At 33.7% G+C, this 16,375-nt stretch overlaps 1 protein-coding gene across 2 annotated transcripts; it reads left to right on the forward strand.

The window, feature by feature from the left end:
- The first annotated feature begins 3,973 nt into the window (after window positions 1–3,973).
- AP2 (Integrase-type DNA-binding superfamily protein) lies at window positions 3,974–7,516 on the forward strand. 2 transcript variants are annotated; one of them, XM_086243205.1, is made up of 9 exons: window positions 3,974–4,918; window positions 5,113–5,138; window positions 5,267–5,297; window positions 5,399–5,486; window positions 5,719–5,864; window positions 5,977–6,131; window positions 6,241–6,440; window positions 6,554–6,772; window positions 6,897–7,516. In XM_086243205.1, exons 1-9 carry the CDS (start codon window positions 4,311–4,313, stop codon window positions 7,155–7,157), a joined length of 1,734 nt encoding a protein of 577 aa, XP_086099331.1. In that variant the 5' UTR covers window positions 3,974–4,310; the 3' UTR covers window positions 7,158–7,516. The 2 variants fall into 2 exon arrangements, with proteins under 2 accessions (XP_086099331.1, XP_086099332.1); XM_086243206.1 differs by having other exon boundaries at window positions 3,976–4,918; window positions 5,995–6,131.
- Window positions 7,517–16,375: the final 8,859 nt, after the last annotated feature.

Below are 16,375 nucleotides of genomic sequence, written 5' to 3' on the forward strand. Positions count from 1 at the left end.
ACTCCTTTTGTTAAAATTCTAAATTTAACCACCACACAGTTTCAATGCGACAAAGTTTGTATTAAATTATTTTCCAAAAGTTGAACTTTCAACTGATTATAAAAAATTGTAACTACTATGCACAATATTTGGAATTAAAATAACAAAAGAATACATTATTAATACGAGTAAATAAAAAATCTCTCCCTATTCCACTACTGCTTTTTTTTGTCTGACCTGTTCCACTATTGCAGTCCTCTCAAATTTGTTTAATTTCATTTGGCTTATCTGACCGTTCTTATTCTCTGTAAAAAATGTTTTTTCTTGAAATTTTATTTTATACATAATATTTTAATAATATAGTTTCTTGTTTGTTTTTGGAAATAATATATAGTTTCATGTAGCAAATGGAGATTTTAGTGTTGGTGATGTCATGATGATATCTGTTAATCTACGAATCTATCTATCAATCTATCCTATGCTTTGAGTTGGCTTCAGCATTTAAGTCAGAGGTTAGACCCACGCGCTCATCTATTGCGTGCCCAGCATGCTCCTCTTACTACTATTCTAAATTTTATGGCTAAAGTATACTTTTCTATGACTATATGGTTTGAAATATTTTCCACTATAGTCCATATAATTTAAAAAGTTTCAATCAAATTACGTGTTTTTATTCTTAAAAGAAAATGGTGTTTTAATTAGTTTGCAATGAAGGCCAAATTTGTAAATACTTACATTCTTCAAAGATTTGATGACGTAGTGACTCTAAATTCTAGATAAATTGATCAAAATACTCATATTTATGTGAACCTGAAATCATCACTTCGCTTACAATGTATCAAGCTATTAACAAAATTTAGAGATTTTAAAAATTCAACTTTGATTGGAAACTAAAGTAAAATCACATGAATTTTATTAAATTTTTTAAACTACATGAACTAAAGTGAACATAACCCGAACCACATAAAGCAAAAGTGTAGTTTGTCCAAAATTTGATGTAACAAGGTTTTTATGTGAATATTAAATTTGTGTCATTAAATTTGGCTTAATTACGTCAAGTTGGTTAACGAAAAATATGACATACTTGGTGGAATGAGGCAATTTGAAACACAGGGCATAGTCTAGGAGGACAAAGTGAGTCAAATTGAGTTCTAAGGGATAAAAGTTCATATAACATGCAATCTAAGCCTGTACGCCAAATTCTCGACTCGAATCTCGAGCATTGGCCTTAGACACCAAATCACAAACTCTCACATGTTTTTAATTTTTCATGGGATAGAGTGTCTCAACTAACTTTTTATTTTGCTAACACGATTTGGACCTAAAATCGTTACATTCATCCCACGTACCCATCCCAAGAAACTTGAGTTAAGATTCATGGAAAAAGTTGTCTCAACTCTTTATCTTTTTCTTTTTGTGTACACAATTTATTTTGAACCTAATGTCACTAAATTTAATTTTGCATAATTCTTGTACAAAACAACCAATTTTGTTGATAGAAAAATGGTCTTGTAGGCACCATGTAGACATAAATTATGAGAAATGTGACATAACTAAACTAACAATAAGAGAAATTCTAAAACATGATTTTAATTTAGGTTCTTTGACTTTAAGTACCAAATTTTAATGTTATTTCATTTTAGGCATAAATTCAATTTAGACACATAACTATATATGTCATTTCAACGGGGTCTACGAATTTTAAAATATTTCAAATATACACCCGATTTATTATCTAAATTGAAAAATGAACTTCCGTCCATCGATTTATTGAGAGATCAGTTAAATATCAGCTTGGCTTTTGCTGAAGGGGATTAATTGGCGACGTGGCACCAACCCAGCATAACTTTCCCGCCAAATGAGCGACACATGTCCACCTGACACGGGCCCACACACCCATCACTTCTTTCCCACTCGACTAAGCTTTGAATTTTTATGAATTTTAAACAGTTACAACTGTATAGCAAACTAATTTATTACATAATCCAACCTAATCCAAAATGTCTTGCTCTAAGTTATTACCTAAATTAAAAAAAAATTAATGCATTGTTGCTTTGTTGAAAACTATTGATTTTTGGTATTTAATCATAATTTTGATTTTAGGAGGTATGGTGAGTCATTTTTTGATAAAACATATAAAGTGAGACATAAGCTAAAAATTCAAAGGTATATTTAAATCTATTGTGAAGCCTTAAACTATGCATTTGATGGTGAATCTACTTTTGTTTGTTTATGATGTTTGTATTTGTAGTAGGTCATTAAATATAAAATGAGTATACAAGTATACAACTTTATTGCAAATAAACAAAATATATAAAATATTCATTGATTAAATTACTTTTATACCCAGCTAGAAAGGAAGTGCAGGACACGCGTGAAAAATAAGGGAGTGGTGGAGGGAAGAGAGGGAGAGAGATACACATACGAGGTACATCAATAGTAATATGTAAGGGGGGCATTGGTCGCTAGAAGAACGAAAGAGGCAAAGGTGGCCCTCTCCCGTACTCTTGGATTGGACTTTTTTGGAAAGAACTTCCTTTTCCTACCATTATTCCCATTTCCTTTTTCTGATACCAAACCAAACGCAGTAACCCATCTCTCTCTCTCTCTCTCTCTCTCTCTCTCTCTCTCTCTCTCTCTCTCTCTCTCCCTCTTCTTTTCTTTCTCTCTCCGGGCTCTCTGCCCTCACCTTGAGTCATGAGTCACAATAATATACTATATATTATACTATTACCCTTTTCTTTTTCTTTCCCAAAAGGCCCCTATTCTCCACCATTTACTGCCCCTCTTCCTTATGGAAAAAACCAGGTGAAACCAACAAACCTGGATATATGTAAAAACAGAGGAATCATTAAAAATAAAAGAGATGATTACACTTACAAAGTTTATCATTTTTTCACATATATTCTCTGAAATTTTAAAAATTACACATACACTCCCTGAAGTTTCAAAATTATTACATATAACTTCTCACAAGAGAAAAAAAAAAAAAAATATTTATATTGAGATTAAACCTTATACCTTAAGTAATCTTATTAAACCATTTAACCCTTTAGCATGCATTTTTGCATAATTTTTCATTATTTTTTGTCTCACTATATGAGGTTATATGCAATAATTTTGAAATCTCAAGAGATGTATGTGTAATTATTGAAACTCCAATGAATATATATGTAAAAACATAAAAAGAGTATAAGTGTAATTAACTCAAAATAAAACAAAGTTACAAAACAAACAAAAAAGGTATATATAAAATATGGTGACCAAGAAAACACCTTACTTATCATAAACAGGTGTATCAGTCATTGTCATTTGTCTAGTACATGAAATTAAGAAGTTGAGATAATTAATGTATATATGAATTTTATACTGAGTATGAAAGTGGGAGGTGACTTGTGATGTGAACATTGAATAATTAATCGCTGAGAAAGGTAATTGAGTAATTAACCATCTATTTGAGTCTTTGCGTTGTCTATTTCCATTAGTGGGTAAATAGAGAAGGAAGAGAGAAGACTAGCTCACAGAGAGACCAGAGAGAGGAGAGAGAGATAGGGAATGCTTTTCGATTTGGTTAACGTGGGAAAGTTGTGTAAGGAAAGAGATGGTTCTTTCTCTCCCTTATTTCCCAATCCGATCGATGTTCCTTTGAACCCACCACTAACAAGAAAAATAAATAAAGGAATAAAGAAACAGAGAGAGAGAGAGAGCCAAGCCAACAGTAATGAGAGAGTGAGAGAGAGCCAAGCCAACAGTAATAAAATTGTACACATAGCTATGTAGGGGGTTTAATATATAGAAGCCAAAAATACATACTAGGCTACTAGCTAGCTAGAAAATTGAGTTACATAAAAATGATTTTTTTTTTTTTTTTTGGCCAAAGAGTTACATAAAAATGATTGAATATTGCATAAAATAAAAAAGTAAAGAGGAAATGAGAATTATGAGTCATTGAAAAGAAAAGGAGGCAAGTGGTTAGAGAGAGAGAGAGAGAGAGAGAGAGAGAGAGAAGAGAGAGAGGTATTAAGGGTGGGGTTGGATGCTTCAGCTAAGCTTTGCTGAAACTGGCCTCGTCTATGCTGTAATGGGCAGTTAAGCCATACCAACAAGATCTTAAGGAGGAGCACCTCTCTCTCTCTCTCTCTCTCTCTCTCTTCCTCTGCTTCCTTTTTGCAACGACAACAACTACATACACTGTCCAAGAATTCTGGGTTTGATGTAAAACTGACCATTACCACAGATTTTGGTCACCAGGGGTCGTCTTCAAAATTCTCAGTTGAGTCTTTTCTTTTTTCTTTTTTTTTTTCTTCTTCACGAGTAGAAGAGGAAGAAAAATGTGGGATCTCAATGACTGCCCTGATCAGAGACCCCGCGACGACGAATCGGAGGAGGGCTGCTCCTCCCAGAAGACCTCCGTGGATGGGTCTGACGACAAGGGCAAACGGGTCGGATCCGTATCCAATTCCAGCTCCTCCGCAGTTGTAATCGAGGACGACGGATCGGACGAAGAAGACGGCAACCGAGCACCACTCATCAACAACAACAAGAAGCGCGGGAGCAAGATTTTCGGGTTCCCGGTCACGACCCGCGAGGAAGAAGAGTACTCCATGATCGACGGGGCACCCGTGACCCGACAGTTCTTTCCGGTAGACGAGGACTCCGACATGGGGCCCACATCGGGGAGCCACGTGGCAGCCGGTGTTGTTGGGTCAGCAGCAGCCGCTTCTTCTACCTCATCGTCTTTCCCCCGGGCTCACTGGGTCGGGGTCAAATTCTGCCAGTCGGATTCGTCGGCGGGCAGGGCGGGTAAGGCCGGCCCGGTGGAGGCCTCGTCGCAGCAGCAGCCGATGAAGAAGAGCAGGCGTGGGCCCAGGTCCAGGAGCTCGCAGTATAGAGGTGTGACCTTTTACCGGAGGACTGGCCGCTGGGAGTCCCATATTTGGTCAGTGGTTATCAACAAACAAATTATTCAGACAAAAAAAAAAAAAATTATTAGTAACTAAATTTTCAGCACCCATCTTCCCATATTTGAACATTTTTAGTAATATATAGATATGTATATGTTTATTTTTTTTGGCCAATCACAATAATTTTTGTGTTTTTGGGTTTCTCTCTCTTTGTTTGTCCTTGATACAGGGATTGTGGGAAGCAAGTTTATCTTGGTAAGACTTTTTTTCTTTATTTTTCGGTGCCTTTGTCTTTTAGTTTTGGTTGTCGACCCACAATTTTTAATTTTCTGATGCTGATGAGATGGGTTCCTTTTTTTCTTTCCATAATATGAATTTTATAGGTGGATTTGACACAGCACATGCAGCTGCTCGGTGAGCACCTGAATATTTATTGTTACATTTTCTTCAAGCACAGACACAATTTTGCAGTGAAATATTAATGTGGGACTCAAAAAGATGAATTTCTTTTGCAGTGCATATGATAGAGCGGCCATAAAGTTCCGGGGAGTAGAGGCCGACATAAATTTTAACATTGAAGACTATGAAGAGGACTTGAAACAGGTTGAGTACAGTGTCAGAGAGAGAGAGTTTGCTAATGGTTTTTTAACTTATCTTCAAACAGTTTTATACCTTATCTTCAACAGTCATTTTTAGTTTTTTTTTTATAATATATAAGTGATTTTATTTATTTATTTGTTTTGAGGGAATGGAAATTAAAATTATATATTCTTATATGTGATGTTGGTGTTGATGTTGTTGTTGTTGTTGCATGTAATTACAAATACAAACACAGATGAGCAATCTAACAAAGGAGGAATTTGTGCATGTACTTCGCCGACAAAGCACCGGATTTCCTAGAGGTAGCTCCAAATATAGAGGGGTGACCTTGCACAAGTGTGGAAGATGGGAAGCCAGGATGGGCCAATTTTTAGGCAAAAAGTAACCTACCCTAACCTATATTACTTACCTTTAATACTCATCCTATATTAATTTCTTGGTTAATTATTTCTTTAATTGCTTAATTAATTAAGATTAATCCATTGACTGGAAGGGAGTACTACCACTGCAGGTACGTGTATTTGGGGTTGTTTGATACCGAGATTGATGCTGCAAGGGCCTATGACAAAGCTGCAATCAAGTGCAATGGCAAAGAAGCCGTCACCAACTTTGATCCCAGCATCTATGAAAATGAGCTCAACTCCTCTGGTAAATTGAAATTGGGAAAGCTATACATACATATATATATATTAACACGTACATATTAATCCGATCATGATACATAGTTATTCATTCAGATTGATTTTTATTTGTGTAGAATCATCAGGTATTGCTGCTGCTGATCACAATCTTGATTTGAGTTTGGGCAATTCGAACTTGAAGAAAAACAGTCTAGCATTTGCGAGTAGTACTGATCATCATCATAGCCAGAAGGCTGCAATGGAACAACAACAACAACATTCTCAACCCTCCATGCAATTTGAACCCGATTGGCGGAATCAAGAATTTCGGCCCAATGTATGTTTATAAATTATAAGTAATGCGATTTTACTTTATAAATTAATTTCATTTTAGCATTAATATAGTGTGGTACATACACTAATTTTTTGTTAATTTGCTTGATTTAATAGCTCAACTTGCAAAAGGAACGATCTAGAGAAGACATTGATGCCTACAGAAGAGATGGGTACTTGGAGAATGAAACCATGCAGCTTCTAATCCGAACCAACCTTCAATCTCAAACCCCCAATGAAATCCATAAATATGGACAGTTTAGGAGGCCTGTTGGAGGAGACACCACCCAAATGCCTCACACTTTCCCCCCACATTTCAACCCACCAAATTATCATGTGGGCACTACTAATTTTTCACTCATTGCTAAATTTGCTTGCATTATTATTCAAGGAAGTCTGTATTGGAACTTGAAACTTGTTCTCTAAAAATAACTCAATTATTGTTTAATAAATTTTGCAGATTCAGTTTCCAAGCAGCAGCGAGGGAGGAGGACGCATTGGGAGCGATCTTTCGCTGTCAATGAGTGATCACCACCACCACCACCACCAACAATGGCCCAGTAGTACTCATCCTCCGTCTTCCTCCGAGTATTTTGCAAATGCTGCAGCATCATCAGGATTCCAACAGCAAATTAGATCACCATCAATGACAACAACAACGACTCAAAATAGCTGGCTGCAGAAAAATAATGCGTTCCACTCAGCTCTCACCAGACGCTAGCTTCCTAGCTAGCTAAGCTTAGACACCAACACCACCAATCGATCGATCATCATTTCCCCAACTAATTATGATCAATGTTTGTTTTGTAAGCATATGAAACATGGTAATCAACTTTCCCAGCCATTTTCCTAACTCCATCAGTTCTTTCAGATCGGAGCCAAAAAAAAAAAAACAAAGTCGTCGAGAAAGAAAATCCATATTTTCTGGGAAATGTTGTTGCTCATTGGTCAAACTAACAAATGGACGAAATCTTCAACTAGATATTCTGAGTCTTCTGACAAAAAAGAGCTGATTTCATCCTCTTTTTTTTATTTACTGCTATTTAAATTATTATCATAATGGGTTTTGATATGTCTAAATGGTTGTCATCTTTTCCATTTTGATAATTTTCTTTTATGTGACAAAAGTGGTTGAGTACTGATTCTTTAGTTCCCTAATAGGGTAATGGGTTGCATGATTTGGGTGAGAAAACAAAGGGTGAAAAATGAAGCTTAAGAAATTACTATTAAAAGAGAAATTCAGGCAAACGAAAACGGGTATATTTTGTAATTGTCTTGGAAATATCACCGGATGGTGATGAATAGTCGCAATCGTCAGTGTCCTTTGAATCAGTTCTCTCCGCCAAAAGCAGTCAGACACTGCTATTATGACGAGAGGGACCTCTCATTCTAGCCCAAACCTTCAAGGACAGAAAAGAAGAAAGGAAGAAAGAAAGAAAGAAAGAAAGAGTGAACAGTGACTGAGAAAAAGAGATAGTGACCAAAAGGGTTGAAGGGTTTGGGTTTACTTCCGTTTTAATCCTACTACTTTTCAAGCAATAGAGAGTTGAAAATGAAAACAACGCTGCTCTCCTTATAAAATAAGTTTTATATAATATGGATCTATTAGTTTTTTTTTTTTATACATATCAGACACCGAGTATTTAGTGATCATTTTCAAATATTCGACAGTGTATTTTTATTTTTTTCTCAAATCTTATTTTGTTAGCTTTATATTAGGTTTTAATTTTTAAAGTTAAAATCTAACATGCAGATTCCACAAACTTCATTCTATATTTTAGGAAAGTATGAGGTGAACTCGTACCTTATACCTCAAAAAATAAAAAATAATAGACATTTCTGTCCAAAATTTTAGAGTTATAATCTAACATGCAGACTCTACAAACTTCATTCTATATTTTAAGAAGATATGAGGTGAACTCGTACCCTATTCTCAAAAAATAAAAAAAATAATGACATATTTATTTTACAAAGCAATTGTCAAAGGACTTTATTTAGAAAAATAAAGACTTTATTTGAATTTTCCAAATAAGAAATATTAAAATGATTAAATTCTAATTTTTCCTTTTATTTATAGTAATAATTTGTATCTAACGTTAATATAAAAATGGTTAAATACAAAAATGGTCCACGAATTTTACAGTGAATCTCAATTTGATCTACTAACTATAAAAAGTGTCAATTTGGTCCACGAACTTTCCAAGTTATATCAAACCAGTACAAATGTTAATTTTCATCAAAAAATTAACGGAATTGATCACATGAAAATGTGATGAACGAACTAAAATGTCTTTGAAAATGTGATCACTTGCTGTGCACATGACCAGTTTTCGTTAAATTTTTCAATGAAAGTTAACATTTGTACTGCTTTGGTACAACTTGAAAAGTTCGTGGACCAAATTGACACTTTTTATAGTTAGTGGACCAAATTGAAATTCACTATAAAATTCATGAATCATTTTTGTATTTAATCCATATAAAAATAAAAATTCTATTGTTTAAAAATATATCTACCACATCAGGGATTAAAAAGGGTACACGTCATATGCGTATGAATTTGAGTTTCCTATACATACGTGGTATGCAAAATATTTTGGTCAAAAGGGGTCGGATTTGATGTGGGGCTTTAATAAGTAGGTCAAGTTTTTCAGCGGGTTAGAACTTAGAACCTAGAACATGCGACAATACGAAGAACCTTTTTTAAATGGTATATAGTAATTATATATGATCCATAGCAAGCAGCTAGTTGTACTATATTATAAGAATATATAAGTATATTATATTATAAGAATATATAAGTATATTATGTTATTTAATCATCCACCTCATTCAGATATTGTTGTTGGGTAGATGCGAATAAAATACAAGAGCTGCTTTCGTCATCATGTGCGTCACACACCTAGATTTTTTGAGGTGCATATGATACAATATATATTCCCTTCTCATCTGCACTATTCTTGAAGTCTGCATCATTATATATTAAGTCATAATTGAGTATACTTATATATATAAAAGCATGTCCACCTATGGTATACATATCTGTATATTGTATATACCTTCTGATCAACGCTAGCTACGGCTCAACATTCTTGTGCATTTTTTATTAAAAAATGCCAACAAAAGAAACAAAAATTTGTAACTTAATTATTCAACCAATCTTGGGTAGACTTGGCAAACGGGTTGGGTGAAGTGGGTTCGGGTCAAACCCGACACGACTTGTTATTGATAACGGGTAAACCTGACCTGACTCATTAATTTATGGGTGACAAAAACTTCAACCCAAACCCAATTCAAAAAATAACATGTATACACTACCCGTTAAGAAAGAATATATACATTTTTCAACAAAAAAAAAAAAACTTGAATTAAATATACTTTATTACATAAATAAATATATTTTATCACATAAATAAATAGTTTTTATTACATAAATGTATATTTTAAATATTTCATATAAGAAATATCTAAGAAATATACAAATTAAATGATAAATCTCATAAAAAATATAGAGATAATTAGGCTTAAGTTTTTTAGAAAAATCGTTTTTAAATGGAGATCGTGGGTGTTTTAAAATTTATAAGAAAATCATTTTAATTCATAATAATTTATAAGAAAATCTTTTTAATTTATAATAAAGTTTTTCCCCGATTTGAAGGGTATTTCCTCTCCTAGGGTGTAGAGTGGGCTTTATAGAGGTTGCATATTAGGTTTTAACTCCGAGATTTTGGGCGGAGCCCAAAATCTTGAAGTTAAAACCTAACATAAAGCCGTCAAAGAAGAAAAATAAAAGGATTTAATTAAAAACTTTAAATCACTACCGGTCTTAGTCTAAAAAAGCTTCCGCCCAAAATCTTGGAATTAAAACCTAACATAAAGTCGTCAAAGAAGACAAATAAAAGGACTTAATTAAAAACTTTAAATCACTACCGGTCTTAGTCTAAAAAAGGTTCATAAAATGGACTAAACTCTAAATCTCCCAAAAATATATATTTATTCCTTAACAGGTCATAACGAGTACTCGCGAATTGACCCGATCCAACTTGTTATTTTAACAGATCACTAACGGGTGACATTGATATTAACCCGGCCCGATAATCTCGAACTCAAACCCGTAAATTTCCGTGTCGTGTTAACGGGTTATGCGTGTTTTTGTCAGGTCTAATCTTCGGAAGCCAACACAGATTCTTTGGCTTTGATGCTGACGTTGTTTTTATGTTTAAAACGGTTTTGTTTTGGAGTTTAAGAGTTTAGTATTTTAGATATAGAGAGTGTAGATTTTATTTTTAAAAAATTATATAAAAATATAAAACAACATAGTTTTAGATATAAACATAAGATAAAAAGCTAAAAAAAATTAGTAGAAGATAAAATCATAAAAATGTGAGGATTTGCATAGTGACTTATAAGGGTTTGGGCTACTCCTCATATTGCTAATTAGTTTTGGGATGAATGTCTAGCTAGATTTATTCATCGTATCAGAGTAGACTATATATCCATGTGTTGGGCCAAACGGCCAAACGTGCTCATATGTCACCTAATATGAATTGTCCACTCGTTAGGCTTGAATGCTGCTATATTTACGAAGGCGTGTTGAGAGAAATATCCCACATTGAAAATGTGAGGCATTTTATAGTGGTTTATAAGAATTTTAGCTACTTCTCTTATTGCCAATTAATTTTAGAATGAACGACTAAATTCCTTCATAAGATTCGGATAAAACTATGAATTGAAGGTTGTGTTTTTTTTTTTGGCCACTGAATCGAAGGTTGTGTTTATTAGGCAAAGAACATGTAAATCTAAAGTACCGAAAGAGGAAGAGATTCCATCTCTTTGCAAGGGAGAGCGGGGCAGCAAACATGGCCTCTAAAGCAAAGAATCGTAACCCCCCTCTGATTTTGACTGCTACTCCTCTTCATTATCTTTTGACCTAACATGCAACCCAGTACTTAATTCTATTTTATTAATGTGCGTGTTGCATGTAAATAGTAGAATATAACAAAATTATTGAGTAAGAACTTAATATACAATATTCCACTATAATTAATTATAAAATTTTATTACTAAAGTGAATTGATTTTATCAATCTAGGTGAATTGTTTGATGTTATTTTCAAGTTAATAAATTCATCTAGGGAAAGTGCTGATCGAACACTTTGAATGCCGACACAAATTTATTCGAACATCTAAAAATGAATTGTGTTGACTTTTAAATGTTGGCATGTACGTTTCATACTTTCATGTATGGTATGTCTCATTCATTTGTTATTTTCTCTCAATATTTAAGATAAATATTTTTTTATTTGAGGAAGAAAAACTCGGACTTGCAAGTTGCACCTCTTTTAACATTGTAGAACAAAATAACGAACACTAAAAAAAATAATTAGTTGGTAATACGTAAGATGAATATTTGTTTTTATTTTTATTATTCATATAAAGTATAAATACAAAATTCTTATGTATACCGTAGATTTCTTCATAAGTGATGTGTGAAGTGGTCCAAAGCACTAACGTTGCTGCCACGCGGCTTTATACAATTCGGGTTTGAATTGAATGGGGAAAAGACTCCAAATTCTAAAAGGGAACAAAGCGTGATTGTCCTGTAGTTAAAGTCCCTCCCTCTAAGATCTTTTGCGTCGGATCTATGAAGCACCGTTAACAACTCAGAAAACTTGATTTACCATTAATCCCACTATATATATATACATGTTCTTTCTATTAAGGTGTATTTTAACTTATTTATGTTGAGATATGACTTTGTTAAAACCCACACGAGTCGTTTTGTGTCGATCCGAACTGTTCATAAGGATCATCTTCATTGATATATTATCCTTACAAAAAATCAGTCAAATCGAAAATCATTTGTCTAACTTTGATAAAACAAATAGATATGCAAATGATTTCCGATTTGGCTATTTTTTTGTTTTGCAAGGATAATCCATCAATGAAGATGTAAAAAATGAACAGTTCAGATCGACATAAAACGACTCGTGTGAGCCCCAATAAGGTATACATCAACATAAATAAGTTGAGATATACCTCAATAAAAGAAGCCTATATATATATATCTCATTTTATCATATGTTTTTTACCATTAAATTATGGTGTAAGAGACCCATAATTGATAGCATACACTTGTTTCACATGTGTTGTGATAGAGTCCGTGTGACTTCGTACTAGGGGTCGGCAATGGGCCGGGCCGGGCTAGCCCGACCCAAATTTTTTGAGTTCGGGCCGGGTTCGGGCTTGAATTATAGAAGCCCAATAGGGCTTTCGGGCCGGGCCGGGCCGGGCTTGGGCTTTAATACACAAGCCCAAGGCTCGCCCATCGGGCTTTGGCTTGCGGGCTTGGAGGGCCGGGCCGGGCTAGGCCCGAACGGGCGGCCCAAAATGGGCCCAAAGCCTATTTAGACACATATATATCTTCAAAAAAAAAAAAAAAAAGGATTTTGGCTATATTGTGATTTGAACATCAGACCTCACATAACAAGCTTCAACTCTCAACCAACTGAGCTGACTAGTTTATTTGTCAAGTTTGTGAATCATAACATATTTAATAGCTCTTTCGTTTATTTACTTCAATAAATTATTAATATGCTTATTAAGTTATTATATAATACTATTATGTTAGTAATAGTGTAATACCATAAATAATAAACTTTTAAAATTATATACAACATTACAACTATAATAAAACATAAATGTACATATGTATTATTATATATTTTATTACATATTTTTATAAACAAACGATGCAATTGTGTTGTCAACGATCCAAACCGTTCAAATTTTAGTTCCTCACTCAAAGATAATTTGTGCAAAAAATTAGCTCAATCGGAGATGTAAAAGTGACATAATGGTGGTCAAATTAATGCACGATCGTGGTTTTTCTAATGATCATCGAATGGGTAGATGAATTTCGATTTAGCCGATTTTTTGTACGGATGATCTTTGACTATGAACATAGAAAATGAACAGGTCAGATTGTTGAAATCACGTTGTGGTCTTCATAATTATGGAAACAATAAGGTTTCAACGGGAAAATTATTAGAATTATACTCTTCAAGTGTATTTATATGTAGAAGCTCACATATCGATCTTGTTTTCAACAATCCGAACCGTTCAAGTTTTAGTTCTCCACTCAAAGAGAATTCTTGCAAAAAATTAGCTTAATCGAAGATGTAAAAGTGATTTTTCTAAATGTAACGGTGGTCGAATTAATGAACGATCGTGGTTTTTCTAATGATAATCGAATGGGTAGATGAATTCCGATTTAGCCGATTTTTTGTAAGGATGATCTTTGACTATGAAAATATAAAATGAACGGTTCAGATCGTTGAATTAATGAAATGACGATTGTGGTTTAATAACTTTAATTATACTTGTATTATAAAAGTTGTATATACACATATACATTTATATTTTATTATACTTGTAATGTTGTATATAATTTTAAAAGTTTATTACTTTATTATTTATGGTATTACATAATTTACACTATTACTATTTACTAATATTATAGTATTATATAATAATTTAATAAGCATATTAATAATTTATTATAGTAAACAAATAAAAAACCTATTAAATATGTTATGATTTTCAAATTGGGCTTTGGGTCGGGCTTTGGGCGGGCCTAAACGGGCCGGGCTTCGGGCGGCCCATGGGCTTCAAGGGAATGGCCCAAGCCCAACCCAAGAGACTTTCGGGCCGGGCCAGGCCGGCCCAATTTTTGGGCCAAATCGGGCTTCGGGCCTAATGGGCTGGGCGGGCTTCGGGTGGGCTTCGGGCCTTGGGCTTTTTGGTGAGGCCTACTTCGTACACATTATGGATGCGAAAGAAATTCCATATAAAAAATGTGATATAATAATTTACAATGTATAAATACGTAGTAATTTATTACTAATAATACCGAGGCTTTTTTAGGCAACTTATATTAATTGCTTGTTCAGCATAATCAACCCTGAGGGTTGATGAAGGAGCAAGCAACCGCCTCGAGCCTTCAGCTGTTGAAGGCCCCCAAATTTTATGCGCTCATTATATACTTGCATACTATATGGTAGGCCAAGTAATATGCATTATGCTAGGGTTGGAGGTCTCATTTTTATAGTTGAGGGCAATATCATAATCTTATAATCGACTTTATTGTCCAGACGGTTAAACTGAGGGCAATACTAATACTGAACTTAAATTAGTAATAGGTCCATGCTGGTATGTAACACAACAGTATTAAAGTGTTACAAACCCTATAATATTGAATTGATAATATAACTGTTAAATATGTGCCAAAAAAAAAAAAAAAGTAACATAAACAAGGTTGCTTTGGATCGGATAATGTCTTCTGCTTTTAAAGAAGAGGGTTTCCCAAAATGTGATTCCTTGAACGGATGGAAATGCGTTTGGGGGGGTTGGGTTTCTTTATTTGATCTCATTATTGAGAGGAGTGGTGTGTGTTTGTCTTTTCACTTTTGTTTTTGTGTCCGATGCTAGCTAGCCGGTATTGTGATATCATGAATGTGATTATGTGACTGTGACTCTCAGACTCTGTGAGCTGAGTGCTCAGACTGGGACTTGACTGTGGAGGTGGCATTGCATTGGTCCTATATATACTGTGCAGTTGTGTGTTAGATCGCTTTCATCATTCACTCAGACAAACTACTCCTTTGGTTTCCCTTTCTGGGACGCGCTCATTGCTCAACCCTCACTCACTCTCTCCCTCTCTCTCTCTCTAGCTTTTAAAACATCCACCCATCAATTCTTTGCTTTGCTTTGCTTTATCTCTCTTTCTCTCTTTCACTGACTCACCTTCTCTGCTTCCATATATTTCCTTTTTTGGAATTGTTTTTAGAACAATACTTGGGTCACCTGGGTACTGTCACACCACTTCTCAAAAATTTTGATTTAGGCAAAATAAGTGCATAATTAAAATTGTTCATATTTTAGATAACATGTTAAAGATCATTTCTGCAAAAAATCAAATTAATAAAAAATCGTTTAATTATATAACTGTTGTCAATTAAATAAAAAAAATAGATAATTTTCAATTAAAAAGTGATTTTTTTACCAAATGTTGATTTTTTTTATTTAATCGACAACAGTTATATAATCAAATGATTTCTGATTGAGTTAATTTTTTGTAAAGAATATCTATAATAAATGATCTAAAAAGTGAACGGTTCCGATTATGCGCCGACATTGTCGAAATCAAAATTTAGGAAGATTGGGTGACCCAAGTATTGTTCTTGTTTTTATGTCCACAAATTTACACCCCATCTGCTCCTTGGCACCTTCCCCTTGCACAAACCTCTTAATATATTAATGTATTCATCTCAAAATTATTTGTGTACATATTTAAAATAATTAATATTGTTTAAAACTTTTATATATGTATAATTATCTTTCTAATAGAATCTTATACCTTCCAAAATACTCTTTTATTGTTTTCCTTACAATTACAAGCTTATTTAAGAATGCTTAAAGCAAAATGTCTTTTGCTTAAGAGTATTTTGAAAGATATAAGATTCTATGATAATTTTTGTGCTGATATTGTGTTTATGTCTAAAATGATGTCATTTTGAGATTTAAGAGTAAAACATTTGGGTTTAGTATTTTTACCCTTACAAGAGGGGAGATGTTTGAACTTGAAGCATTTTCTAACAAAGTGGCAAGAAATACTGGCTATTAAAATAATATCTAGTTGATTAGTATTCAAACTTTAGTTGTACTTTTGCTAAAAGCACTCATAATATATCATTAAAAATTTTAGTGATTCTTTTACAAATTCATTTGGAAGCACTTTCTAAAGACATGTGTTTCTCTAGGAAGCACTAAAATTGTCTCTCTATTCCCAAAAATACTTTTGTTTGTTTCAGCCAAACTATACTAAAAACGTTTTTGGTTATCTGGTTTTGAGCACACCCTACAATATTGCTTGAGAGCATAA

The sequence above is a fragment of the Dryas octopetala genome, chromosome 5 (genome assembly GCF_963921425.1).
Source record: "Dryas octopetala chromosome 5, drDryOcto1.1, whole genome shotgun sequence".
Lineage (NCBI taxonomy): Eukaryota > Viridiplantae > Streptophyta > Magnoliopsida > Rosales > Rosaceae > Dryas > Dryas octopetala.

Excerpts from the sequence above, each read along its gene's own strand:
- AP2 (XM_086243205.1), top strand. The coding sequence starts at position 4,311 with ATGTGGGATCTCAATGACTGCCCTGATCAGAGACCCCGCGACGACGAA. Across the intron at positions 4,919-5,112 it reads CGCTGGGAGTCCCATATTTG|GGATTGTGGGAAGCAAGTTT; the intron begins GTCAGTGGTTAT and ends TCCTTGATACAG. Across the intron at positions 5,865-5,976 it reads GGCCAATTTTTAGGCAAAAA|GGAGTACTACCACTGCAGGT; the intron begins GTAACCTACCCT and ends ATTGACTGGAAG.